Genomic DNA, 26,508 nt, shown 5'->3' with positions numbered 1-26,508 from the left:
CTTCAAATGTCCCCTCAGGTCAGGCACTCCGGGGTCACTGGTCTCCACCCTGTCCCCACCCCCACAGCCCTATCCAAAACAATCCAAAGGAGCTGAAGCAGCCATAATGAGCCAGGGGCTACGCATGTGCTGCATGTGTGTGTGTTCGGGCTTGTTTTAGTATATGAGTGGGGTCCCAAACTGGGCACTCACTGGGGTTAGAATTATGTTAAAATCAGGGTTATACATTTAGTTATGATAGTCTTATAGTAGGGGGCTGGAAAACGCATTGTATATACGTAAAGTGACAATAAAGATAGAAATGGAGATGCCTTTCAGAGGAGTCAGACACAGACATTCAGACACAGAAATGGAAACCATTGCTTTCCATTTGTTTATTCTGGAACTATATACAAAGACAAGTACATGCACGGAGAATCATATTTGTTTATTTATACATAGCTCTTAAGCAGCTTTTTAAAAGCTCCAGTTTCATTTTTTCTTTTCTGTGGATTTGATTAAGAAATTTCACAAACTAGATTTAACCCACTGACCTCTGCAAAACTACAGTGAATGTGAGAGAATAGTTAGGAGCTAACAGCTAACTTTGTTAGCTAAGATTACTCTTCAATAACTTTTACTAGATTAAATTAAATAAAGAAAGGACAAAATTAGACTGAATATTTCTTTCTCGTGTAATGAAACTGTTCCTGAAATTAAATGATATAAACAGCCATAAACAGCCAGAGCCAAGAACAAGAACTTGACTGACTAGTGTTTATTTTTAGCTAGCATGTTAGTTATTAGCTTGTTAGCAACATAATATTAGCTCACCCTGAAAGTATACACGATTGCTTTTATGCTGTTGTAGGCATTAAGATGGATAAATTAGTTTCTCCTATGGAAAACTGATATATACATGTTGAAAAAATTTGGAAAGTATATAAGTATATTTTAATGTTTTTGATTTAAATCATATGAACACACTGAAGTCACACACTATAACTAAAAATGGTAAAAGGGAGCATTACTCGCATTACTTACTGGTTTGCATTGCTGCCCATTTGAACCTCAGAAATGCAGCTTATGATCATGCTGTGTTTTTCATTGTGCATTTTCACCACTACAGAAAAAAACACCTCATCTTTAGACTGAAGCCTATCAGCTTATTAGTGGCAAGCTACATAATGCTTACTGGGTACAAAAATGAAACTATTTAGTGTTGGTATCCTGTGAGAGACTTGCACATTAGAATAAGAGGCCTGAAAAAAAATCTGTTTCTTTAAATGGACATCTGAGACAAAGTGGTTGAGGAGCCAGACAATGCAGCAACCCAAGCCAACATATCTGATTGTTGGAGAAATGATGTCCAAAATGAACACCAACACACTTGGGAGGAAGCTCAGAGTTTAGGATTGTAACCACAATGAGTCACAGAGAAAAATTTTGAAGCCAAAGTATGGTTTACAGTGATTGGCTTTAGCCTCAGTGACACACCTTAAAAACACACGTTTAATGATGTATTCTTTCAGCCATTACACATTGTCCCCAGGCTTTCATTATTGTTTTTTTTCATGCACCTGATGATTTGTTTTCCTGCCCTGAAACGTACCACAGTCGTACCAAGTCTCCCTTGCAAAATAGCCAACCACCATGAGAGTTACATACTTAAATAAAGATTGAGTAAAAAAGAATTCAACAATAATTAGCCAGCTTTTAGCCGAAAGTGGATATCACAAAGAAAGGAATGTTGCTGTGATAGTGGAAAGTTTGGATGACACCATAAAATAAATACATTTCAGACACTCAGGAAATGCTGGGAGTCATTTCAGAACTGCTCGAGTGTAAAATTAACTGTGCTGGTAATATAAACACCAGCATAGCTGAATGATGAACACACAACATGTTCCTGTGTCAGCTGTTAATCATTAGATTTGGATGGAATCAGTGTGAGAAACTCTGGATTATTCTTTAAGTGGCTGATTTGTTTTCCCCCTCTATCTTTTACATAATCCATCTTTTCTCTGTTAACCTGTGGTAACAATACTTTCCATTCTTAACCAGGTTAATACAAACTGCCTATCAGTTCTTCATTAGATGAAGAATGCATGCCCATTAGCAGACACCGAGTTTGGCCTCTATCTAAAGTTTTCTGTGTGAATAGAACAAATACTGGTCTCTTTAGTCTTCCCATAACAATCCAGCTATTTGTTGTCATGTAAAGTTGCTGAAAAGCAGCTTGTCTTGATCCTAGAAGTGTGTAGTCGGCAGATCCTAAATTGGACGGTAATCAGATCAGTGCGAGGAGTTTGACAAATGACCGATGACAAGCACTGGACCCTGGAGGATGGGCGGAGATGCTGGGGGTTAAGGCTGGGTAGGGTCAGAGGTTACCTTTTCAGAACTGCTCAATCGAAGGGCCATTAAATCCCATCTTTGTGAAATTTCTTAGCCTTGGACTGGTCGTCCTCAATCAATGCACCATCTATACTGAGCGAAGGCGAGACGTGGCCTGTATGTGAAGGAATGAGCAGGCCAACATCGTAGCTTCGGCACAGATCCTGGAGTCAGCAAAGTTTGTGGCAATTACTGTGGCAACCTGGGGAGCAACTAACCTGGTTTCATAGTCATATATTGTGGAGGCCACACCAAAATTGTCCGTGTGGATTCCAATGTAAGATATTTATAACCCGATGAGATGCTTTGCAGTCAATGATTGACTGATAAGCCCACTGCAGCGATGCTTATCAGTAGAATGAATGAAAAAGCCTTTGTGATCCTATTTTAAGGGAAGATTTGGGGTTTTTTTTGTAACTTCTCACTGTGTGTTATCTCATGTGTAAAGTATGTCGTCTCTGGGGTGTCTTGTCTCTAGCTTTGTTTTCCTACGCCTGCCGTCCAAATTTCCATCACAAACACCTCACCCCGAGTGACCCTTTGCTTTCTGTCTGTTAAGAGGCCCTGATTAACCCGCATACATGTGCAGATAGGGCCCAAATCCTTCAGTTGGGACCAAGTATGAATGTGTGTTTTAGTGCGTATATAAGTGTGCGTGTTTGTGTGTGTGGGTGCGTTCGTGGCATAAAGAGGAATAGTATGAGTGAGTGTGTGAGCTCATGCATATGCGTGCACGCATGAATGTGTCAGGCAGTTCAGGACCATACTTCACGCTTCTAATTATTCAGCTAGTTCCCGCTTCCTCTTCTCGATCCCTTCTTTGCTTTCTCACTTATCTGCCCTGCACAGTTGACTGCAGAAAGAAACCATGTCTATTGAGGAGTCACTCAGTGAGAGGACAGACTCAGTTTTGTCTCCGGTCGTTCCCCTCCCCTTCATCAGCTTCCACTGTTCATCAGTGGCGGGTCAGGCAAATAACCACTTGGAGCTGTGAGATAAATATTTATCGCCTTAGCTATGCTTTGTGGAATTCATAATATCCTGCAAAGATCCCATCTTCTTGTATGAAGTGTAAACATATTGTTCATTATGTCCAATATTTGACATAAAAATAGACTTTTTAAAAAAATAAAACCAAGAAAAAACTGTGTTAAAGCTAAAAAACTGAACCCTTCTGCCACCTGTTGTATACATTCAAATACACCTGTTACCACGAGAACATCCGAGGCCTGCGCACAGCTATACCCCGAGGGGCTGGTGATATGATACCCCTGAAGTAAGAGGTGTGCGTGTATGTGAGAGAGACGTGGAGGGGGGATGTCGGGGTTTACTGGAGCCGGGGAGACACCAAACTTTGTTTTTGGCGGTTCCCTCAAGGGCTTCCTCCCCTCAACAAAGGCAAGCTCATTTGCAACAGATGTATACATCGTTGAAAGGCAGGTTCATTGATGAGTTGGAGGACACTGTAGCGCAGGTGCTGAGAGAGCAAAGGGGAGGGCAGGGCCATGTGCAATGGCATTTTTAAAAAATTAGATCAAAAGGGACTCGGGGGATGAGCTGCAGGTCACCGAGGAGTCTGAATGGAGTTGATGAAAGATGGTGAGAGATAAAGGAAACTCTGGATGCTGATTCGGTGCACAGTTATGCCCCTACTGAGGCTCTTTTCAGAGATTTTAATTGTCACCTGGGGGCTGAAATGCGAAGATTCTCAAGTTACTTCTAAGGCTGGACGACTGATCCGTAAATCACTTAATTTCATTCTTTTAGAATTACGGTTACTTGATGCGGTCACTTTTACTGTCACCTGCCATCCTCTGATGTTTTTCTCAGAGTGAATAATCACATTTTAATGCACAATAAAACCACAGCATGTCACAGTGCGTGCAGCGGGATTTCGATAACACTGGGGAAAAGCAGACAGCAGCGACCTCAGATCATTATAATCAGTGCTGATTGAACGTAAAGCTCAATAAACAATCTTTGGGTGCAAACTTCACAGCATCCCAGCTTTGAAACCGTGACACCTAATCAACTTTATCACTTGAAACTTAAGACATCGAGGTGATGGCAACATTTCACAGCTGAGATTTAGCACCTGTTAAATTCTTCATTATTTTTAGTGCTACAAGGTCAAATGTGATAGACGAAAATGTAATCTTGTCACATCTCTTTGCCTTTTTCTGCCGAGCACTGATGGTGGAGGGTTTTTTAGGGTAACCGTGGCGTTTTTGTGCACGGAGAGATAGCCGAGGGGGTTGTGGTACTGGCATGTGTCTATTGTCTGAGAGGGCCATTGTAAGAGGGGGTTTAAAGTTTAAAGTCTGTATGTGTCTCTGTATGCGTGCAGGCAGACTAATTATAATCTGCCCAGCCAAGGATGACCCGGGCTGACCGAACTCAATTCAGAAGTGGACGGAGTGCAGGGGAGGAGGAAGAGGAGGAGGAGGTGCTGAAGTACAGCCAAGCAGCAGAAAGAAAAAAAACCTGACCATTCAGTTCTTTTGTTTGGACGTTTTCAGCCTTTTACACGTGTTTCTGATCTGCTCAAATATCCTGAGACCTTGTGATTGTGTAAAAGTGAGCTGAGAGTGATACAGCGGGGACTTTTGATGCGTAATATCGCATAAAACTGAAGCAGAGTGAGATATTCTGGGGTGTAAAGACAATATTTGTTGCCATTTCTTTGTTGGTGACGCACATATAGTCTGTGAGTTCCATTAAAGGAACAGTTCGACTATGCTTAATTGCTTCAGAGGCAAGAGTCTGAAAAGAAGAATGACCTTCCCCTAATTATACTGGAGCCAGCAGCCAATTAGCTTAGCTTAGCCTACAGTCTAGAAACTCCTGCTGAATTAATCGTTTTTTATACTTTGATCTTTATACAGATTATGGTAGGTTTAAAAAGATTCAGAGGTACTGAGTGTTAGTTTCATGTCTTTAAAAAGAGCAGACTTTCCTTTTTTTTCTGGAATTTATGCTAGGCTAACTAAGCTAACTAACTACTTAACTACTAAGCTAACTACTTATAGAAACTTTAAAACATATTATTTCCTTAATATTAAATATTAATATTAATATTAAAGTAGTTTATAAAGTGTATTTCCATGACTTTCCTTAATGTAAGGACACAAAAATACATGTCTTATGTTGGAATATAGCCCATTTTCAAAATTAGGAACTCGTCCTGCGATCTACTGACAACGTTGTATCTATGTAATACCTGGTGGTGAAAAATCTGAAAATCTAAAAGTGCATATTTCCTGTGAAAGCAATCCCCACCACTCGGAGCGTGGACTCTTCTCGACTGCTAAAATTATGCATCTGCCTTGACCGCCAAAACATAGCCCCTTTGTATATTCCCCCATTGTATCCAAATAAAGGTATTCAAATGTGGATGTGGCCAAGTGGGACAACATCTGTCTTTCCCGTGGACATATGTAAAACACTACAACTATTGTGAATTTTGGAGGGATCCTGCTTCTTCCTAAGTTTTCCCTCCAAACTTATTCGGCCAATTAGAAGAAGTGTGGGGGGTAGAGAATCGGCACACTAACACCGACAGCGGGGTTGCCCTGTCTGACCCCCAGCTGGGCTCCAGCAAACACACTGCCCATCAAACACATCCTGGCCTGATGCGTTATTATAGCGCCACTGGGCCGCTGATAACAATACTCTCATCTGGACTACAAAGAGTGGGATTGGGAGATGCACTGGTAATTGCAGCTAATGAGAGTCATAAACGTAAAGTGAAAGAGGCTGAAGATGCTGTGCTCTAAAAGCTAACAACTAACGTGGGTTTCCCTCCAAAAAACAGGCAAAGCAAACCATTTGCAGACCTGATTTGGCCAATAAATGCCAAACAATCAAGACGAGCTCACCCACCCACACACTGTGATCTAATGAAGGAATGTAGTATTTGTAAAGGAGTTCGCTTTAATCTGGCTACAATCAAAAGCTGTGGCGCTGTCTCCAAAAGCTCTGTAGTCTAAAATTACCACCAAACCTCACGTACCACAGGAAACTTCCTGTTGGATTCCTCTGTGGCTACGATGTGTTTTTATTTGGCCCTTTTTCTTCCCTCCCTGCTGCTTACAATCAAAAGAGTAAAAAGAAAGAAGAAAAGAGTTAACAGTGGCGACGTTGTGTTAAAAACCACTTTAAAGAGGAATCTGTTTACCCCCAAGCTCAGCTATTCCCTCGTGTTCGTTTGAGCACTAAAGAATGTGAGAATCTACACAAAGGCCATCGAGGCTGGCCGCAGCAGTGACGCTCTGCCTGTTTAAATCACTCTCAGTCCAATGACACTATCGTCATGTATTTACACTAAGATAAGCAGCTGGATCTGACCTGCTTGGAAGGATAGAGGTGGAATCTTTATCAGGCTTTAAGGATAATCACTCTTTATCACCCTGACACTTTTACAAGTTAACACTTTGAAGGAGCTGGGAGGGACAAGACACTAAAAAACACTTTCAGCTATTCCCTCATTCACAATAACTCACCACAGCAGGTCCACATATTTATAGCTGGCATATGTTGTTTCCATCCCCTTGAAATGAAACCAGGCAAATCTGCAAACTGCTACACCATGGAGCCACTACACGTGTCATTTCATTTAAATGAATAAAATAAATTAATGATAGGCTGGTGGTTTTGTCCTAGTGGTACACAAAGGCTATCTAATAGCAGTGAAACCGAATGTCTGGAAACATTTATGATGGTTATGGAAAACAAAGTTATTATTAGATAACACCGGATGGTACTGGTATCATTATGAGGCCTTTACTGCTTTAATCAGCACTCTAGACCAGTATCTGGATCCATTTAAGAACATGGAAATACAGGTGGAGGCGGAAAAATTCCCATAATGACCATCTCACACAATTTAAAGCCCACAGGTCGCAACAGTAGTAACTTTAGATGTCCAGTGCAGCACAAAGAAGAATATTTCCTCTAGAAATGTAAGAGATGAGAAGGATTAAGTAGCAAAAAATGGTAACATGTAATTCAAGTACTATAAAATTATAGCAAAGAACCCATTTATTTTTTTATGACTCAAACTTTATTAGATTTTAATATACACACACACAAAAAAAACAAAAAACAGACCCCCCCCCCAAAAAAACACCCCAAAAATAGCAGAATGGACATTCCCAGTAACAACAACAGAACAAATTGAGCATCAATGCATATTTCCATCCCAAAAAAAAAGGTGATGCCAACATTCCACATAGACCAGATTACAGCTATCCTATTTAGTCCGAACTTAACTACTTTAGCCGGATACGTCACTGACCTGTATGTAAAAAGTAATTAGCCCACTTATCATTATAGTCGTCCAGTCTATTTAGCAGTCTATATGATAATCTTTCATAAGCTGCCACTTGTCCCAAAGAGATATACCACTGAGAGAAGGTAGGAGTCGATGAGGCCTTCCACTCTTTCACCAGCAGCTTCCTCCCCAGCATAATCGCCGTTTGTACCCAATGAGCAAGAGAAGTGGATAAGTGACTCAAAGCTGAAGGGTCTCCTAATACATAAAGACTGTTCATAACTGGGACCCCTTGACCTACAACCTTCTCTACTACAGTGTGAATATGAATCCAATAATCTTGGACTTTGGAGCACCCCCAAAGCAAATGTAAAAGTGTGCCACTTCCTTGCTGGCATTTCCAGCATGCATCATCAGTCACTAGACCCACCCTATGCAACCGTGAGGGTGTCCAGTATACTCTATTTAAAATCTTAAATTGAACCAATCTTGAACGTAATTCGCGTGACATTTTTTTCAGATTCCTGAGGATGCCATTCCATTCCTCCACTGTAAAGTTGAGATTTAAGTCCATTTCCCACGTTCTTTTGAGGGACAGTGTGTTAGGATCAGAAGCTAATAAAAGCATTTTGTAATAAGCTGATGCCTCTTGTCCACGCCCAAAGGTTTTTTTTATTTCCTCCAGAAAGTCGCAGCTTAAAGGGAACTTTGCGAATGAACCACATGTATTGGCCATCAAATGTTTTAGTTGTAGATATTTCCAAAATTCCTGTCTAGGTAAATCAAATTCTTCTGCAAGTTTTCCATATGATTTAAATATACTATTTTCATAAAGATCCCCCAACACTGTTATACCTCTCTGAAACCAGAGCTTCCAAAAGAAGGGTAGTTTAGCAATAGAAAGTTTGAGGTTATACCAAATACCAGCAGATTGGTTAAGATATGGATCAAATTTAAATAATTTGGACAATCTTTTCCATACTTCTTTCAAATGAGAGAGTACTGGATGTGATTGGATACGGGGGGACAAATTAGTTGATAAGCTATATAATGGTGTAAATGGCGAGCAAGCAGTACTTTCAATTGAAAACCAAGGAGGCGCTTTCTCAGGGGGTAAGAACCAATGTGCCAAATGCTGAAGAGAAAAAGCATAATGATATAAAAGTAGATTAGGCATCCCTAACCCACCTCTGTCCACTGGTTTCTGCAGTTTTCTCAGATTCAATCTAGGCTTTTTATTATTCCATATAAATGACTTACAGAGCTGGTCAAACTGTTTGGTGTATTTCAAAGGAACATGGATTGGTAGAGCCTGCAACAAATAATTGAACTTAGGTGTACATACCATTTTGATTACGTTTACCTTTCCCCACATTGAGAGATACATCTGAGACCAACGATCAATATTAATTTTCATATCGCTGAGTAAAGGTTCAAAATTGATCTTTATCAGGTCTGACAAATGAGGCGGGAAGGTGATGCCTAAATACTTAATGCCCTTCTGAGGCCAGGAAAACATACCGGTTTGAAAAAGTGACCTAGGACAATAACTAGTTAACGGAAGGGCCTCTGATTTGGTCCAATTCACCTTATAACCAGAAATAGCTGAAAACGTATTTATTATTGCCTGCAAGGAGTTTAAAGACTTTTCTGGGTCTGATATAAAAAGCAAAATGTCATCGGCGTACAACATCAGTTTATGACAGTCTCTCCCTATACTGACACCTGGAAAATTGGGCTCTCTACGAATAGCCTCTGCCAACGGCTCAAGGGCCAGAGCAAAAAGAAGTGGAGAGAGGGGATCCCCCTGCCTGGTTCCTCTACCTAGTTCAAAAGAAGGCCCTATTATTCCATTTGTGAGTACTGATGCCTTGGGGTGTACATATATAAGCTGAATCCAATTAATAAAGCTTTTGGTAAAACCGAAACACTCTAAAGTAGCGAATAAATATCTCCACTCGACTCTGTCGAATGCCTTTTCGGCATCCAGCGAAATCGCAGCTATGGGAGAATGGCTGTCCTGAACCGCCCACATAATATCAATTAACCTCCTAATATTATCAGCTGAAGAGCGTGAGCTTATGAAACCAACTTGATCTACATGTACAAGAGAGGTTATTACCCGGTTTAATCGATTAGCCAGAATTTTAGATAAAATCTTACTATCATAGGAGGTCAGACTTATCGGTCTGTAGCTTTTACAGTCAGTGGGGTCCTTATCCTTCTTTAGGATAAGTGTAATGATGGCTTCAGATAGTGAAGGTGGGAGCCTACCCTCTTGAAAAGATTCGTTATAAGTGTTTAAAAGCAGTGGCGCTAGATCTTCTGGAAAGGATTTATAAAATCCAGCCGTATATCCATCCAGGCCTGGTGCTTTATCAGAGGGCAAGTGTTTAATAACTCCCACTATTTCTTCAACGGTAATGGGAGCGTCCAAATATTTCAGTTGATCCACTGTCACCCTAGGAAGATTTAAAGATAACAAAAATTTCTTTATATCACTCTCTGAAATGCTTGATTCCGAGCTATAAAGATCTTTATAAATGTTACTAAATATTGTATTAATTTCTTTAGGTTTAAAGAAAAGACGTCCATTATTATCTTTAACAGCTGAGATCATAGCCATAGTCTCTCTCTGTTTAATATATCTCGCTAAGAGCCTTCCGGCCTTATCCCCTTCCTCGAAGTGTTTTTGTCTAGCACGAAATAGAGAAAATTCAGCTTTTTGTGACAGTATTGCATTAAATTCATATTTTAACTTGGTCAATTCATTCAAATTCAATGAAGAACAATCATTTTTTAATTTTAAATCAGCAAGTTTAATTTGACGTTCTAGATTTTGAAGTTTAGTAATATTTTCCCTCTTTTTAAATGAGGCATACTGTATTATATAGCCTCTCAGGAAAGCTTTTAGTGTTTCCCATGCTACTCCTGCTGAAGGGGCAGTAGGGACATTCGTCTCTATATACAGACTGATTTGTAATCGAAGAGACTCTCTGAATGCTGCATCTAATAGAAGGGTCGAATTAAGTCTCCATCTAGGCGTCCTAGCTGTATCATTAGATAGTAGCATGAGGAGATAAACAGGGCTATGATCTGAGAGGATTATGGTACCAATATTACTCGATACAACAGCAGGCATTAGTGATTGGGATACCAAAGAAAAATCTATCCTTGAGAAGGAGTGGTGAGGGGGGGAGAAAAAAGTATAGTCCCTTCCAGAGGGGTTTTGTAACCTCCACACATCTATGAGGCCACACGCTTCAGTCAGCCCTTTTAGGGCCCTATGAGCCCTAGAAGCATAGACTGATCTGGAACTCCGATCCAGTACCGGGTCCATAACCTCATTAAAATCCCCCCCCCATAATAATAGGGTAATCCCCCATGTCAGATATTTTTTTCTCTAATTGTCCAAAAAAGGATGGATCATCTACGTTAGGAGCATATACATTAGCTAAGATGACCGCCTTCCCTTGAACTTCACACAACATTAACATCATTCTCCCAGCGTCATCCTTACTCTTTTGGATACATTTAAACTGTAAATGTTTACCAATCAGAGTGGCCACTCCTCTGCTTTTACTAGTACCACTGGCTGCCCCTACATATCCCACCCAACCCACGCATAGCGTCTGAGAATCTTGAGGCAACAGGTGGGTCTCTTGAACAAATGCAATGTCACACTTCTTAGATTTTATAAAGGACAATATTTTGTTTTTCTTAATGGGATTATTGAGGCCCTTGACGTTCCAGCTCATGATACTCAGATTATTTCTACTTATAGATAATTTTAAGGTACATATAAAGCGGGATGTTCAGAAACCTGTAGTAATGACTAGCAAATTTGGCATCAAAAATTAATAAAAGAAAAAAAAAGAAAAAGAAAAAAAGAACCCATTTAAATGCATTTATTTGTAAGTGTTTACTCATTGCTTAAAAAAATACTCATTTGAAAAAAAGGAAACAAAAGCTAAAATTCAAATTTCGGCACAATAGAGGGAGACGTCCCTTTTAGACAGCAGCAGCTTCTTCCCTCCATTTTGCTAATGAAATGTCCCCCAGGGGCCCCAGCTGTGACCTTTGACCTCAGACACTATAATTAGGTTATATTTGGAGTTGCTGAAAAAAAGGAAACATCTTAAAAGCACTTAAAAAAAATTAATTTGCAGAAAGTGCCTTAAAGAGACACAAACCTGGATGACAGTGATACATCTGATTTTTTAAAAAGCGTATTTAAGCTAAAATAAAAGCACGGGGGTCGGGTGGGTTGGTCACAAAAGAAAGAAGGAATCAAAAGGAGTTCTTAGGTGAGAGCTTTCTGCGGAGAGGGAAAATCATATTTCTGAAACATTACGTGTTTCAGTATTAAATGATATCAATACTTATCTTAATGTAAACGTTATGTGAGATCCCAACAGAGAACGTTAAAGCATACAGAGTACGAGAGGATTGTGACAGTGGAGCTAAGTGATCTATTACATGTTTAGGGAAGCATTAGAGAGCGTTCTCAGGGCGCCTCTGTGCGTTTCCAGCTGCGTTTGCTATCAGCCCTGCCTGACTTTGTTTATGTGGTGTAGGACCCTCTTGTATTCTGTTTCCCACTGGGCTTTACACTAACACACAAGCACGCACACACACTATGCAACCAACATGAGAGGCACAATGAGAAATTTACTGTCATACAAACAAACACACACACAATCAGGACCCTGAGAAAGTGCAATGAGAGAGCAGGTGTCAGTTTTCACATGCGGCTCTCATGAGGGCCCGGACGGTTAAAAAATCAGCACGAGTTTTTTCCGAGCTCCGAGCGACGGCTTTTCTCACAGCCTCGGGCCGCAATTAGACTCTGACTCCAGAACAGGAGCCCGTCACCTGCATAGAGAGGTGGGGAAACGCCACTATAATGAGTCCTCTCACTGAGTTGTTGCAGTGGCTCAGAAAGCTGCTTTTGCTGTATGTGCTGATGCAGGGTTGATTTCAGATAACAGATGTGTTATCATTTGTTTTAAAAAATGTGTTTTAACATTTTTTTTAAAGGATTTTAACAAAATGTGGGAATTTTTTATTATTAGAGGCATCACAGATGTTTGTGCATTCATTGTACAGCCTGTATTCCTAATATGAATGCTTAGATACCGTGTAAGCAGCAAACCCACATGTTATGTGTTGCGGCTACACACACCAGACAACTTAACAAATCTTTAGGCACTTTATTACTAGCAGACATCATTTATTTTCATTTCTTTAGCTGAAATGATGAAAAACACCAAAGATAACACAGTTATTAACAAATGACGGACTAAAGTAGAAAAGACAGGCCTGAAAAGCTATCTGCACCAGATGAACAGTGTCTGAAAGTCATGTCACGTCCTGATGGAAACATCATTGCAGAAACGTTCGGTCAGATTTTGTGTTTGATTGGTAACAGCTTCATTTTTCAGCATGACAGTGATGGATAGAAAAACACACAGTGGAGCACTATCAGTCATGGATTGGCATCCCCAGATTCCAGAACTGTGTGGGATCATCTTGACAGAAAGCAGATCAAAAGGCAGCAAACATCCTAAGAAGAGCTTTAAATGTCCTTCAAAAAGACTGTAGAACTACAAGAAAAGAAGCAAATTGAGGCTGTAAAGAAAAGTAAAGGTGTTCATACCAAATATTGACATTCAAGCTCCATAGATTTGTTTTTTTGGGGGTTTTTTTTGGCTTCCTACGCACACCTTAATCAAAGAAAATCTCCACACCTGCTCACACTGCATAAAGATGGGAGGTGTGGGCAGTCATGGAAGAGGAGTCACAGAACATGTACACAAGTGTCGCAAGCATGAAGACCACAGAGCACCAGGATGGAGAAGATAGACAGATACCAAAGAGATTGGCCCTGGACTTGTCCGTGGGACTGGTGTCAAATATGGCGGAGGAGTTCCTCAGCGAGACACAACCAGTGAAAAGAGTGATTTCTGTGATGGTTGGTGCTAGAGCATCTATTTCAATACTGTGCTTATAATATATGAGTGGGACTAGCTCGGGACAAGCTCGCTTTATTATAAATTGATTCTTGTACTCTTTGGCTACCATGACCCCACTTTTTTTTAGCTGCTCTTCACCTCTTCCTTCTTCTTTTCCCTCATTACAATGTAACCTTGACGTTTCCATCCACCATCCATTTGGACATTTGGCGTCTCAAGGTTTTTCTCAGCGTGTGTCCCAGACTATAAGTTATGTTAAAACCGTTTCCCATGACTAACCTAACAAATTTTCCAGGCAAAACACAGCACACAGCACAATCCTGTGGAGAGAGGGGCATATTTGTACTGCCTCCCTTAGCGTAGGCTTATTATCAGAGCATCCTGACAAGGTCTTAGATCTCATTACCAGCAGGCTCTGTGCAGGAAAACAAACAGCAATGATTTCAGATCAACCAGATTAGAACCAAGGTGCCATGGGAAGCTGCAGCATAGTCTGGGAACAAGGACGCTTTAACTTTTCGACTCATATCAAGTCTTTTTCAGAGACTACTGCTGCTACGCCAAACTTTAACAACGTTATTGTGATCACTCTCTTTTACCACCAACGTCCAAAGCTCAGGGTTCTTGTGGTGCTCCAATATGATCAAAGTCATCAAAACGAATTGAAAGTGGTGATAAAGCTGTATAAATTTGTAAGATGTCGATTAAGCTGTGTGTCTTTCTGCTTTTATACAGGCTTTATCCATACTTTACACTCACTTTCCTCCTATTGTAAATCTGTAGGCCCCTTTTTTCACACTAGAATCCCAATATGACATCATCTAAGTGGTTCTTGCTCACTTCTTCTTTTTTAAACCCCTGTCATTATGTCCGTAGCAGCGAGAAGAGACAGTGAGAGAAAGTTACAGAATGTCAAGGCCCCGTAAATACCACTAACACCACACTGCCACTACATCCTCTCTGTGTTTGGGAAGTCCCCCCTTACAGAGGAGTACAGGATTACCAAGCAAACAGACACAGGACTAACACATGCACGCAAAGTCTCGTATCTATACAACAGCACTGTTTGAAGACATTCACATTGGCATGCTGGTGAGAACGCAGCAGCAGAAGCACAGAGAGAGGGAGAGAAGGGACAGGAACCATTGCGGGAATCTGGTTCAGTGGTTAAAGTATGAGGACAAACAGGCAGTGTTTCATTACAGTCAAAGATGGCATTGTTCTGGATGCAGGACGGAAGCAACCAGGTCGGTCGGTTCACGTACACAACGTGACCTTTAATCGTAACTCGCTCACACGGTTTGATTGCAGCTTATGTAATTTGTTGTTCTTTCGCTGTGTGCGTCAAACACAAGGGTCCTGTGAAATCGGCGTGCCGAGTAATGCCACATCTTTGCCGCACAGGTTAAGTGCTTACTTTAAAAATATGTGATGGAGACAGAAAGAAAATCAAAAGGCCAGAATCTTAGCTTTGGACACAGCTCGAGTTATTTCACGCTGTTGGTTTTATTTTAGTGCTGCACATCAAAAAAGAAAAAAAGAAAACCACATATAGCCACATCACATAAAAGCGCTGAATGTGATCCAGGCTGGATGTAACTCCAGCTGAGGTCATAACAAGGTCACGAGGCGTGTGTGTAGCTTTTGTTTTAACAGACATGTACATGTGGAAGTGTGCAAACCTGACTGTGCACACGTGGATGCAGTGGCACGTCTTTGAAGTTTATAACTAAGTTTAGGTACTAAATATATTCATGTGTCTTTCACCAGCTCACCACCACCACCATCGCTTTGTGCTTTAAACTCTGCTCCTTTGAAATGCCCGACAGACAGCAAAGCTCCGTCCTGCCACAGACAATAAAGCAGCTGGATTTCTGCACATGTGCCTTTGTGTTGCTCTGAGGCCTTGTCATAACTCCATCGGAGGGGTCTAGACATTTATCACACGCGCACACACGCACACAGACACACACAGGGGCGCAAGAATGCATGGACTTCCACAGAAAACTACTCGCTCAGGGAGATGGATGGCAGCACTGGCACAAAAGAATATTTGATTTGGTTATAAGTACCGCGACATGAAAGAGAAGCACGGAGGGGGGGCGGTGAGGGCAGAGGGCACAACCAGCAGAGGTGGCTAGATCTTCATCACCGTCATATATGTGTGAAAATGAGGGCAGCGTTATTGAACTACTCTGCACGTCTGCCCTTTTGCCCTGTTTCAACTGATATTTACTTCTGTAATAGTAGGTGTTACATATTCGCTGCACATTTAGAGGTCTTTGAAGTGGGCCAGGGCAGGGTTGAACTACAATATAAATCAGAGCACTGAAAAGCTTTTAGTAGACAAATATACTTAATTATAACTTTGAATAAACATGTTCTGTGTTTGCTTAAATCTTACAACCATGGCTTCACCACAAAGTGGGATTTTTCTTTCTTTTTTTTGCACAAAACCAAGCTTTTCAACTCGTTCACAAAGTAGTCGTTATTTCTATGTTTCTTTTAGCCAAGTTTTTATCCCGCCTCGTTTAAATATTTGACCTTAACGTCAGTGTTGTGCCAAGTAAAAACAGGGCCAGTATACCGATACTTCTAATCTATAAATCATCATTACTTTTCAAATTCAAACACATTTTAATGACCCCTGTGATTTTTTTTAAATTTACAATAATTAGTTAACACAACAAAACACACCTTTCAGCTTTCCATGTAGTTTGAAACTGGGTTTTGTGTAAATACGCATGTCGCTAAAGAATTTGGGGTCACTTCTTCTTCTGCTGCTGTTTAAATGTGCTATAAGCTATAAATAAAATAGGCACTGCAGTCAACACAAAAAGGTTAATGGTGCATGTTTGAGGTATAGCTTTTCTTTTCCAAAAAAGAAAATTTAACACAAAACCAGCTTTGGTATGATCGATATTTGTATCCATCCGCCGACTTTTACTTCGCATTCATGAGTTGTGTCTGTTCTTCGGCCGAGAAATAAAACTGCAGAGCTTTCTTTAAAAGTAAGAGCATTGTTCTGAGCTACACATACACTAAAAACTTACTTTATTCATATATATATATATATATATATATATATATATATATATATATATATATATATATATATATATATATATTATTTAGAATATTAAATATTAAATGAAGTACAAGCAGAAGTGACGATGAAGTGAAACTAATGGAGGTGATAAAACTTCTCAGTCGTGTGTGGAGGAGGAGGGGTGGGGGTGTTTTTAAACTGCAGTACTTTCTGTACACTCACTCCTCACTCAGGCCAGTTCGTTTGTATCTTGTATGCAGACACAATAGTGAATTGTTACTCGGTTCCATCCTTGCATACAGTTACTCACTCTCAGGGTCAGACCTCCCTCCCTGCCCCCTCTGCTGGGCGAGTGGTTTAAAGTTTCTCTCGCTGCATTCTGATTGGTCCGTGAAGTTCTCCTGAGGGGGGATAAGTTCAGAGCTCCGCACCTCCACGCTCACATCGGCCCCGGAGAGTGCAGAAGCTTTATTCTCTTATCATACGCATCAGGATAAGAGGGTACAAAGTTATGGAGGTTATCAGAGGTAGATTATTATTTGTTTTATAGCCTTTTTTTTTTACTCACTGAGATTTAGGACATCGGCAGTTTGGAATAATCTTTTTTTCCCCCTCCACCTTACTTTGCATCATCCATCCAACATGCCCGGCTTTGGGGTTTGGATTTACGCAGTGTGGATTTTACTTTTTTGCCTTTTCCACGTGAGCCTTTCAAACTATTCCGAAGACCAATGCAGCTGGAGAGGCAGGCAAGTATTTCACATTTGATCTGTGGTGTGTGTGAGTGTGTGTTCACTGGGCATGATGGAAAAGAGGATTTAAAAATGACCGCTCAGAGACGCTTACAGGTGCCTCCTGTTCGTGTGGTCGGTGTTTGAGTGAATGCGACAAGTCGAGACTTGTCACTGCGGTGCAGTTTAAATGTTTGCGGGGCTCTGCTGCGATTGCGCCTCTGGGGTGTCTGCGGGAGGCACGCAGGGTCAGACGGGCAGGAGACTGAAAGATTAAATCACATGCATGGAGAAAATATACACTACATGTGCAGCTGTTGGAGGCTGCTCTTTACTACAGACATGTTTTCAGTATTCAATATATATATAATTTTTTTTACATATATTTATAAATTCTAAACACTACAGTTGAGTGTAGATGCCACTCAGGGTCATCATCTCTGCAGATCTGCTAGTAGGCAGCGCCTTGTCTGAAACTAAAGTTGACTTTTAATGACATTTATTCACCAGACATCAAACTTTTATTGCTGATGTGCAGTGATCACATTTAATCCCCTCTCCCTCCATCCTGCAGCTGTGTGCAGATGTTTCAGGAAAGTTTGGCCTGCCTGAACAAACTTCATAAAAAAACTTTATTTAACCTTGTCTCCTCTCCCTTTTCCTCCTGCTCACAGCGGTTTGTCCCAGCAGCAGGGCAGCGTGGAGCAGATCTCTCTCCACTGCTCCGAGGGCACACTGGACTGGCTTTATCCCAAAGGAGCCCTGCGCCTCACCCTGTCTCCGCGCCTGCCCTCCATGGTGGTGGGCCCCAGCGGCAGCAGCTCTGGGCTCATCACTGCCTGCGTCAAGCCCTCTGAGGAGTTCCACGGAGCCCAGCTCTACCTGGAGAGAGATGGGGTCCTCGAGCTCCTGGTAGGAGACCGCCTGGAATCCTCCCCCCCGCCGAGGGTGCGCTGCTTCAGCCGCCTGCCTGGGGAGAGGGTGGCCCTCTTCCTGCAGGCTACACCGCATCAGGACATCAGCAGGAGGATCGCCTCATTTCGCTACGAGCTGAGAGGGGACTGGACAGCTCGCCTGTCCCTGGACTCCCACCCTATTAGCACTGAAGGTGAGTAGGTGAGAGCAGGTTGCACGAGGTCTGCCGTGTTGGTGCTGAAGAGGGTCTTGCTTAAGCTTGAACCTTTCTTCATATTATTTGTGTTCATGAATCAACATTTCCTCCATGAGTGGCTGCGTAACACCTTAAAGTTCACAGGTTTGTCCAAAATAGTACTTTAGCTGCATGCAGTTCTTAAATCTGTAAAAGGTCTTTTGTTTCCTTTCTGTAAAATTGGCAGATGCGAGTTTGTGATTCACCACTGACGATATTATTACCCCATAAAATCCTCTTTGAGGATGATTCATAACTGGGAACAGGCCTCTGCGGTCTGCATGGACTTTCCACGGCCGTGCAGAGAGAAGGAAGTGGCCAAACTTTTCCCCCAAAGGGTTTGAAGTAGGAGAAGGGGAGCGGTGAAGTGGGGAGGAGGGGTACAAAAGCCCAGTATGTGGGGCTTTCTCCAGAGTCCAGAGCCCTTTGAATGGCTGGCGCATGAGTATTCTGGGATTACTGCCGTTGTCTAGGCAACAGGGAGGCCTCTGCCCAGCTGAGATGCTCCCCTCTTTTGTTGAGTTGCCTCTTGTCTGTAGGAGTTTACCCCCCCCCTCCACACACACACTCACACGGGCACACACTGATTAGGTTTGGAAGTGGGGGGTGCTGTGGACTGGAGAGGAAGGAATCTCATTTATCAAGAGGTTTTCCAAAGAACCACAAGGAGAACTTTTAAAAAAATGCCAGAACTTTTTTTTTTCCACAGTTGAATCAGTGCAAACAGTTTTGGTCTGAAGCTTTTCTGGGCCTGATCAGTAAAACCCGCTATGAATCTTAGTGTCTTAGTAAGGCGCCAAACTATTTTTTAAAGTATTTTTTAGTTCTCAATAAAAGCTGTCAAGCCTCCACTGAAAAGTACAGGATTTTCTAAGAAGTTGGATCGGGCTTCTTTGAAGTCCTCCCCCCTCTCCCTGGCCTCTGTCTAGGCTTTGATGAGATGTGACTGCAGACACCCTGAAAGGCTTTACGGGGGGAAGTTTCATTTGGCCTGGGGTAGGAGAGCCTCACACCTTACAGCTCCTCTGGACCTCCGCTGCCAACTGGAAAAGTAGCAGCTGTTTGTTACAGGTTTTTCTCCCCTTTGTTGCTGTTTTTTTTTTTTGCACAGTTTATGGTTTGGATCACATTCCTCTGCATGTGATCTGCAAATGCACTGCCTGATTTCAAGCACATTAGCCTACAGGTTTCTTTCAGGAGTTGAGAGTCTTGTCTAAGGTCACCAAATGACTCCAGCTTTCTTTTCTTTTCTTTGTCCCTCCAGACGCCTGCAGACCCTGCAACAACACTGAGATTCTGATGGCTGTTTGCACCAGTGATTTTGGTAAGTTACTACATATACATCAAACCAGACCTCTGCATCTTAATGACGTGAGATTGGCTCAAAGACGTTGCCTCCAAATGTCCCCTTAAAAAAAGGAAAGGTTAAGGGTGAAATAGCAAATCCCCCCCCCCTAGGCACCATAGTGGACTAACCCCAGCATCACCCCCCTAGAGAAGGAGTAGTGGACTAATCTGCAGGCCTCTGATTGAGCTGTAAAGGGCTGAGGAGAAGTAGAGCTGACTGAACAAAAGTTCACTGATTAGTACGCAGGTCAGGGACTTCTTAAGGTTTTTTATCTGTTGGTAGCTCGCAGAGTCTGAACCAAGGCTTAAAACATGCATTGGACAATTATTCTGGAAATGAGCTTTAATGTTAACCTGAATATCCTCCTAATTTGCAGTGGTGCGAGGCAACATCAAGTCAGTTGAGGAGGACGAGAACTTAAGAGCGGCCGTGATCAAGGTCAGCGCCACCCGCGTGTTTCGCCAGAAGTACACACTGTTCACCGGGAACAGCCGCCTGAGCAGCCGGGGCGAGATCAGGACTCTGCTCCAGTGTGGCGTCAAACCCGGACCCGGGAGCTTCCTTTTCACCGGCCGAGTCCACTTCGGCGAGGCCTGGCTGGGCTGCGCTCCGCGCTACAAGGACTTCCAGAGGGCTTACACCATAGCCAAAGCAGCCCAGCAGATACCATGCGAGCTGCCCGTAGACTGAGACAAAAACTCAGCTCGCCTGCTACGCAAAATTGGAAGCTGTGCTGAGCGCCAGGCCAAACTCAGCCCTGTTCCACGTTCGGGAAGAAGCCGAGACGGGCGACTGTCGGCTCGCGTAGCCTTCCCAAAGGCCTGAGGAGTGAAATGGACTTTTCAGACACCATTTCAGTGCAATACGCGGTCACTTGTTGCAAAGAGCCCAGTGGTTTTCGTGACACTGAGGGGGGACACGGCTGAAACGAAGCTTAAGCAGTGATGCCATAAAGATGGTCAAAGTAAAATGATGTAATGATGAAAAAGCTTTCCATTAATTCAGGCCTACTGAGAGTCATCGCATTGAAACTTAGGGAAAAAAAGAAAAGCTCTATAAAAAGCTCAAGGCTATCAGCTGACATCCTGTGGAGCGTACGCCACACAGGTGTTGCTGCGGTCTATTCATAATGTATTTTATCAGATAATAACAGGACAATGTGACACTTGTCTTCAGTGTTAGTTTTATGAAGGAGATTATATAAGTCCACGCTAAGAGAAACATTAAAAACAACTTGCACTGAATGAAAGGGAATGATCTAGAAAGTGTGATGCTGCAAGCACTGAAAACCAAATAAATGTTTAAAAAAAAAAAAGCAACTATATGTAGCATAGTGAAACAACTGAGAATTTAATATATGTTCAGATAAATGCGAGCACGTACAACAGTAACAAAGCTATGGCTACCCGAGCAGGTTTCACAGCTCGATATAGTGCAGAGAGCACCTTCCTATTGTAGCCTGTCTGAGATTCGTTTCTGCTTCCGTGAGGAGACGCAAACTTTAGAAGTCATGTAAGATAAGACGTGTTTAATTTGCATGCAATATTTCTGCAAAACTACAGCTGACTGGACTGCCTTTGATTTTGAAGAGTATTTAAACGTAAAGAGCAAAGCTGCTTGAGTCTTGCCAAAGCAGATGTAAATCTGACTGTTGTCCTATCGCGTTCTGCTTTCTGCTCTCACATACTGATGGAAAGTAAACGCTACTCGACCTTTTATAATCAGCAAACTTCATACACTGATGATAAAAGTAAAAAACCTCTCATTGGAAGGACATTACTCTGGTTGGATGAGGCTAGCTCAAGAAAACAATAAAATATGCATTTAATGTGTGAAATGAGTTCTGTAAAGAATGATCTGATGTGCACTATATCAGCAAGGAGGAGGGGTTCGTACCAAATGACCATAATCTGCTGACACGGTATGCCTTTAATGCGTACACTGCCATTTTTGTGTGTAAATGTGAATATAATGTGATTGTAAATATGTTCATAAGAAAGTCTAGAAACAAAAGCATGAAAAAAGTATTGTCTCAGTATTGTGGATTATTTTTATGTTTGTCTGTTATTAAAATATTCTGTTAAAAAAGCAGATTTCAGATGTGTGTGTTTGTGTGTTTTTCTTTAACTTTTTAAGGTTTTCTTACTCTACTGAGCTTTTCGTGCTCCCTAATCCTCTTAGAACCAAATCATTAAAACTGGTCAGCCTCCATTAGAGCATGTAAGGCTTCTTCCGTGGCTACCTTTTCTCAGAACATAAGTCACTCCAAGTGCTCATGAATCAGATTCCTGAAAGCGCAGAACAAATGGCGTGGCCGAAGAGAGCGAGAGGGCCTGAAAGGGTGGAGAGATTTAGGGACTGTTTGGGACCCTGAGGGTATTTGGACAGGGAAGGGAAGGGAAGGTCGAAAAACAGCGAGAAGAATTCTGTTGTCTTCGGCCTCCCGTTTTCAGGACAGGAAGCAATAAATTGCCATTAAGGGAGTGGCACGGCAGGCCCGGCTGAGCTGAGGTGCCACACAGTCGCCTGCTTTATCCTGACCGCGTGTGCACGAGGAGACAATCGAAGCAATGTGTTTTCCACTCTGCTCAGAGGTCGAGTTGCTTGGAACATGGATAGATGAGGAATCACTGTGATCACTGCTGCATAAACACCTCCAGAAAACTCTCAGATTTACTGTGAGCTGTAAAGCCATGTGGAAAAGAGCAGCTGGGGGAATTAACCTGGTGCTTAAGTTTAATTGAAAAGAATGCTTCCCACGTCTGGCTGCACTCCCGTAGAAAGGCACAGGTTTGGCGCCACTGTCTAAGGAGCTGATGTGAGTGAACCTCCAGCCTCCCCGACCATTTACTGCCTCAGTGCCCCTTTATAACATCCTTTGGCTGGGTGGCCTCGAGCTGCCAGGCTCTTCACACACACACACATAAAAATACTCAGCCCCCTCCCCTTCAGTCCATCTGAGCTTACTGCTGCAGAGCTGATAAGCCAAAACAAAGAGCACTCAAATTATATTCCCTACCTATACATCATGTGACATTTTGACAAAGCTCAACTTCCTGCATTGTTGTCACTTGTCTGTGACCCCAGGTTGAACCCTTAAAAGGACACAGTTACACAGCACAGTTACACTGCTCAGTTTAAATGCACACAAACAGAAAAAAAAAATCCCAATAAGACTTTGGGGATTGTCGTCAAATATCCTCTTTTGATGGCAGCGACTCCTTCAATGCTCAGCTTAGCAAAGCAGGAAGCACTCAAGAAAGGAGAATCCAAAGCAGTGGGAGAGTGTTCCAGGGTGCGGACTTTAGAGGGAAGTGGCCGGAGACAAAGCTCCAGAGATGAGAGTGCAGACGGGGGGAAAGGTGCGCCCAAACACAGCACAGCAGAACACCCCACCCACTGCTGAGGCTCAGCACAAGCTCTTCCTGTTATCCAGCTTTAAAAAAAAAATCAGAGGATGAATCAAACTTAAAATTAACCCCGAAGGTAGTTTTGTAGTTTTCCTAATGTGAAATGATTCTGGGGATTTTTGACACAATCGCAACATAAGGCCTAAATATATTCAACAGCACTGCTTACAGCGTTATAACGTAGTTTTTTCTGGTTTCTTTGTTTTGTTTTTGGCTATTTATTAGAGCTGAAACCAGCTTTGCTTCTCTCTCTGTGGTTGTGTAACTGCCAGATCATCAGCTGCGTTTCTTACACAAACTTTCGGTACGCTCGCTGCCAGATCTCTAAGTGCGGCTTCTCACACTAATCCTTCATCTGGATCCTTTTTCCCTCGCTGGAGCTGTCTTTTCACGGGTTCGTCATCTAATCTTTCCCATAACTTGGGTCCACAGCTGCTGGTTGTTGTGCTGTCGTAGATCCAAAACAGTGGTTGCGATGCTCTGACACACACTTGACAGCGATCTAAAACCTCAGTCTCTTTGTGCCAAACGGCGCTGAAGGCTCTTAAATGACCTCTGAAGCTCTTCGGCCTCTATCCCAAAGGCTGTTACATTTTTTATCTGGTGTATAAGCTGAGGCGATGAGTTACACTGTTGCACACGTTAGGTGGTCAAAGAAGTGATGAAGACACAGCCAGGGATTTCAATGTGCTTTATTTTCCCACAGATGCAAATGGTTGTTCCATAGTTCACGGTAACTGAACATTAGCTCATACAAAACTTGGTCCATCCACCTCTTTGTTTGACTCGGTGGTTGTGATTCCTGCTGCCTCTCCATCAGCTCGGCACCAGCTGAGGATGAGTCCTTGTAGACTTCTATAACCACATTTTGGCTTCCCAGATTCCCAGCTGACAATTTCTTGTTCCCATAACACCCCGTAACAGCTGGAAGAGGTGATTTCCAAAAGGAAACTTCACTTCATGCCATGCTGATATATGCATGGAAAAACCTCTACAGCAACATGCAACAGTGTTTTTAAATCACCGATCTTTCTGCACTGAGCACTTTGGAAAAACTGGTAAGTCCACAGAGCGGAGCGACATTTGGGAGACAAAAACGTAGAGTGGGCAGTTTGGGTGGGTTGAGAGGTCAAAGCAGAATAGAGAACAAGTGTATAGCGGTGCAAGAGCATGTTTATCTGCCCATGTTATCCCTCTGAAGTGCTAAAGGGTGGAGAGCGAGTAGCACCCTTTGTTCCTCGAGAGGCTGCAGATGGCTTTAATCCCTTCCAAAATGTGCACTGAAAATCAATCAAGACAGGGTGGACATGGTGTATGAGGTTGGAGGCGGGCCCTGCCGCAAAGAAACACAAGTTGGGTCAAAGAAGCGTCTTTGGTGCTTTCCCGCCAAAAAAGAAAGTATTGTAAGAAAAGACAGAGGGAATGAATTGCAACCCCCTCCAGCGAAGGCTCGCTAGCACCGCATCGAGCTGAACACAGCTGGGGCTGACATCGCCAGCAGGGGGTACAACCACAAAAACCTCCACACACTGACATCACACCTTAATAATGCCACTTAGGGTCACTCAGTGCTCAAGGAAGACGAGAAACATGGCAGATGGACTGATTAGGATTCATCCTCTGCTGCACTTGAACAAAATTCACATCTGAATTCAAATCACTATAGCGCCGGAGCTAATAGCTGCAGTTCCTCAAATGGCCACTTGAGGCTTATTCTGAGACTGGTGTCCTATGGCATGAAGTCTATACAGGAAGACAGCCTTACAGCTTCAAACCAAGAGCGCGCCAAGCAGCAGATGACATCACAGTGTCCTTTTTTGAAATATTCTCACTATGATGCGATCATGCTTGAGGTGTGACTTGCATTTCTGCACAGTTGTTTCCTGGAATAACCTCACATAGCAGCAGAATTCGGTGTTACGGGAGGACGACTGATGTCTTTGTCTTGCCTCCTCGTGCGGCTGACGTCAGCCTTCTTCATAACAAACTCCAGACAGAGGGTCGACCCACCAAAGACAAATACACCTGTTTTCAGCCGGGCCTTTAAACGCTCCCAATTAACCAACAGGATTATGGTTTTCTGACAAAAAGCTCTCTGATTGTCAACACAAAAGGGAGAAACTTCCCCAGAAGATTAGCTGAATTCTTCTCTCACAAAGTGCCCACCCACTCTATCTTTCTCCCATCTAATCTTGCAGCGCAGCACTGCCTGCCTCTCCTTTTGCTCTTTATTTTGTTTTGGGCTTTTTTCGCCTGTTATCTTGCTCCGTGGAGTAGCTGTCTTGGGTTACCTCCTCAGAGACGTATTGCACTATACCTATTGTTCGAACTGTTTATTAAGGAAAGAGGTAGGCAGGAGCGAAACTGCAGTTTTGTTGTGTTACTAGTATCTCCTTGCAATGTTCTCTTGCCCAACACAGCTTCGAGGCAGGATTTGTCAGCAGATACATTTGGTGCACAGGGCTGTAAAACCTGTCTATTTCCACTGAGGAAAAACAAGTAGCTTGACACAGAAATTTAGTCGATATCAGTCGAAAAATAATGAAAAATTGTCGTTTTGTCTTGCTTCTCGAGGTTCTCTAGCTTTGGTGTAAGGTTTTGATTTCCAACCTATGTCCTGCATGTCACAGAAAATAGCCAGCTTTTAACATAAGGGCATATTAATACATAATGTTACATCTTCTATGTTTTAGTATTTGGAAAGCTAAAAATCAGAAGGTCATCTCTTTAAGTTGAATGGTGTTTATAGTTGTTCAGAACAGCCTTCCTCGAGGGAAGGGTGAAGCCGGCCATCACGTGAGAGGCAGTAGACAAAATAATCCAAAAAATGAGAATAGTGGTGCACACCCTCAGACGCTTTCATGTTAGGGGTCGATTGTGTTCCACGAGCAGAAACAGCTGAGTATTGATTAAAATGAGGGAAAAAAATTAAATCAAAGCTTGACAAAGAAGTTCAAAGCCTCCTTACACTAATACCTTTGCACCATCAGCCACACACGATGCAAGGTAGGTGTGAATGTAAACGTCATGCTTTAAAAACTAAACCTGCAGAAAGCACAGGTTCTTCAGCAGAAAGGCGTGTGTGTGTGCATGTGTGCGTGTGTGGTGGGGGTTCATTATAAAACACTGAGTCTAGTACCAAGTGATCATTTTTTCATACGTACAATCCTTCACTAAAATCTAGTCTTACCATCTTA

At 42.4% G+C, this 26,508-nt stretch overlaps 1 protein-coding gene across 1 annotated transcript; it reads left to right on the top strand.

The window, feature by feature from the left end:
• The first annotated feature begins 16,968 nt into the window (after positions 1–16,968).
• metrn (meteorin, glial cell differentiation regulator) lies at positions 16,969–21,992 on the top strand. Its single transcript, XM_040023454.1, has 4 exons — positions 16,969–17,421; positions 18,078–18,511; positions 19,818–19,877; positions 20,278–21,992. The coding sequence occupies exons 1-4, from the start codon at positions 17,315–17,317 to the stop codon at positions 20,589–20,591; spliced, it is 915 nt and encodes a 304-aa protein (XP_039879388.1). The 5' UTR covers positions 16,969–17,314; the 3' UTR covers positions 20,592–21,992.
• The last annotated feature ends 4,516 nt before the right edge of the window (positions 21,993–26,508 follow it).

The sequence above is a fragment of the Simochromis diagramma genome, unplaced genomic scaffold (genome assembly GCF_900408965.1).
Source record: "Simochromis diagramma unplaced genomic scaffold, fSimDia1.1 OVJJ01000208.1, whole genome shotgun sequence".
In the NCBI taxonomy this organism is placed as follows: domain Eukaryota; kingdom Metazoa; phylum Chordata; class Actinopteri; order Cichliformes; family Cichlidae; genus Simochromis; species Simochromis diagramma.
Note: the sequence above shows the minus strand (reverse complement) of the source record. Positions and strands in the feature narration are given on the sequence as shown.

Excerpts from the sequence above, each read along its gene's own strand:
- metrn (XM_040023454.1), top strand. The coding sequence starts at position 17,315 with ATGCCCGGCTTTGGGGTTTGGATTTACGCAGTGTGGATTTTACTTTTT. Across the intron at positions 17,422-18,077 it reads CAATGCAGCTGGAGAGGCAG|CGGTTTGTCCCAGCAGCAGG; the intron begins GCAAGTATTTCA and ends TCCTGCTCACAG. Across the intron at positions 18,512-19,817 it reads CCACCCTATTAGCACTGAAG|ACGCCTGCAGACCCTGCAAC; the intron begins GTGAGTAGGTGA and ends TTGTCCCTCCAG.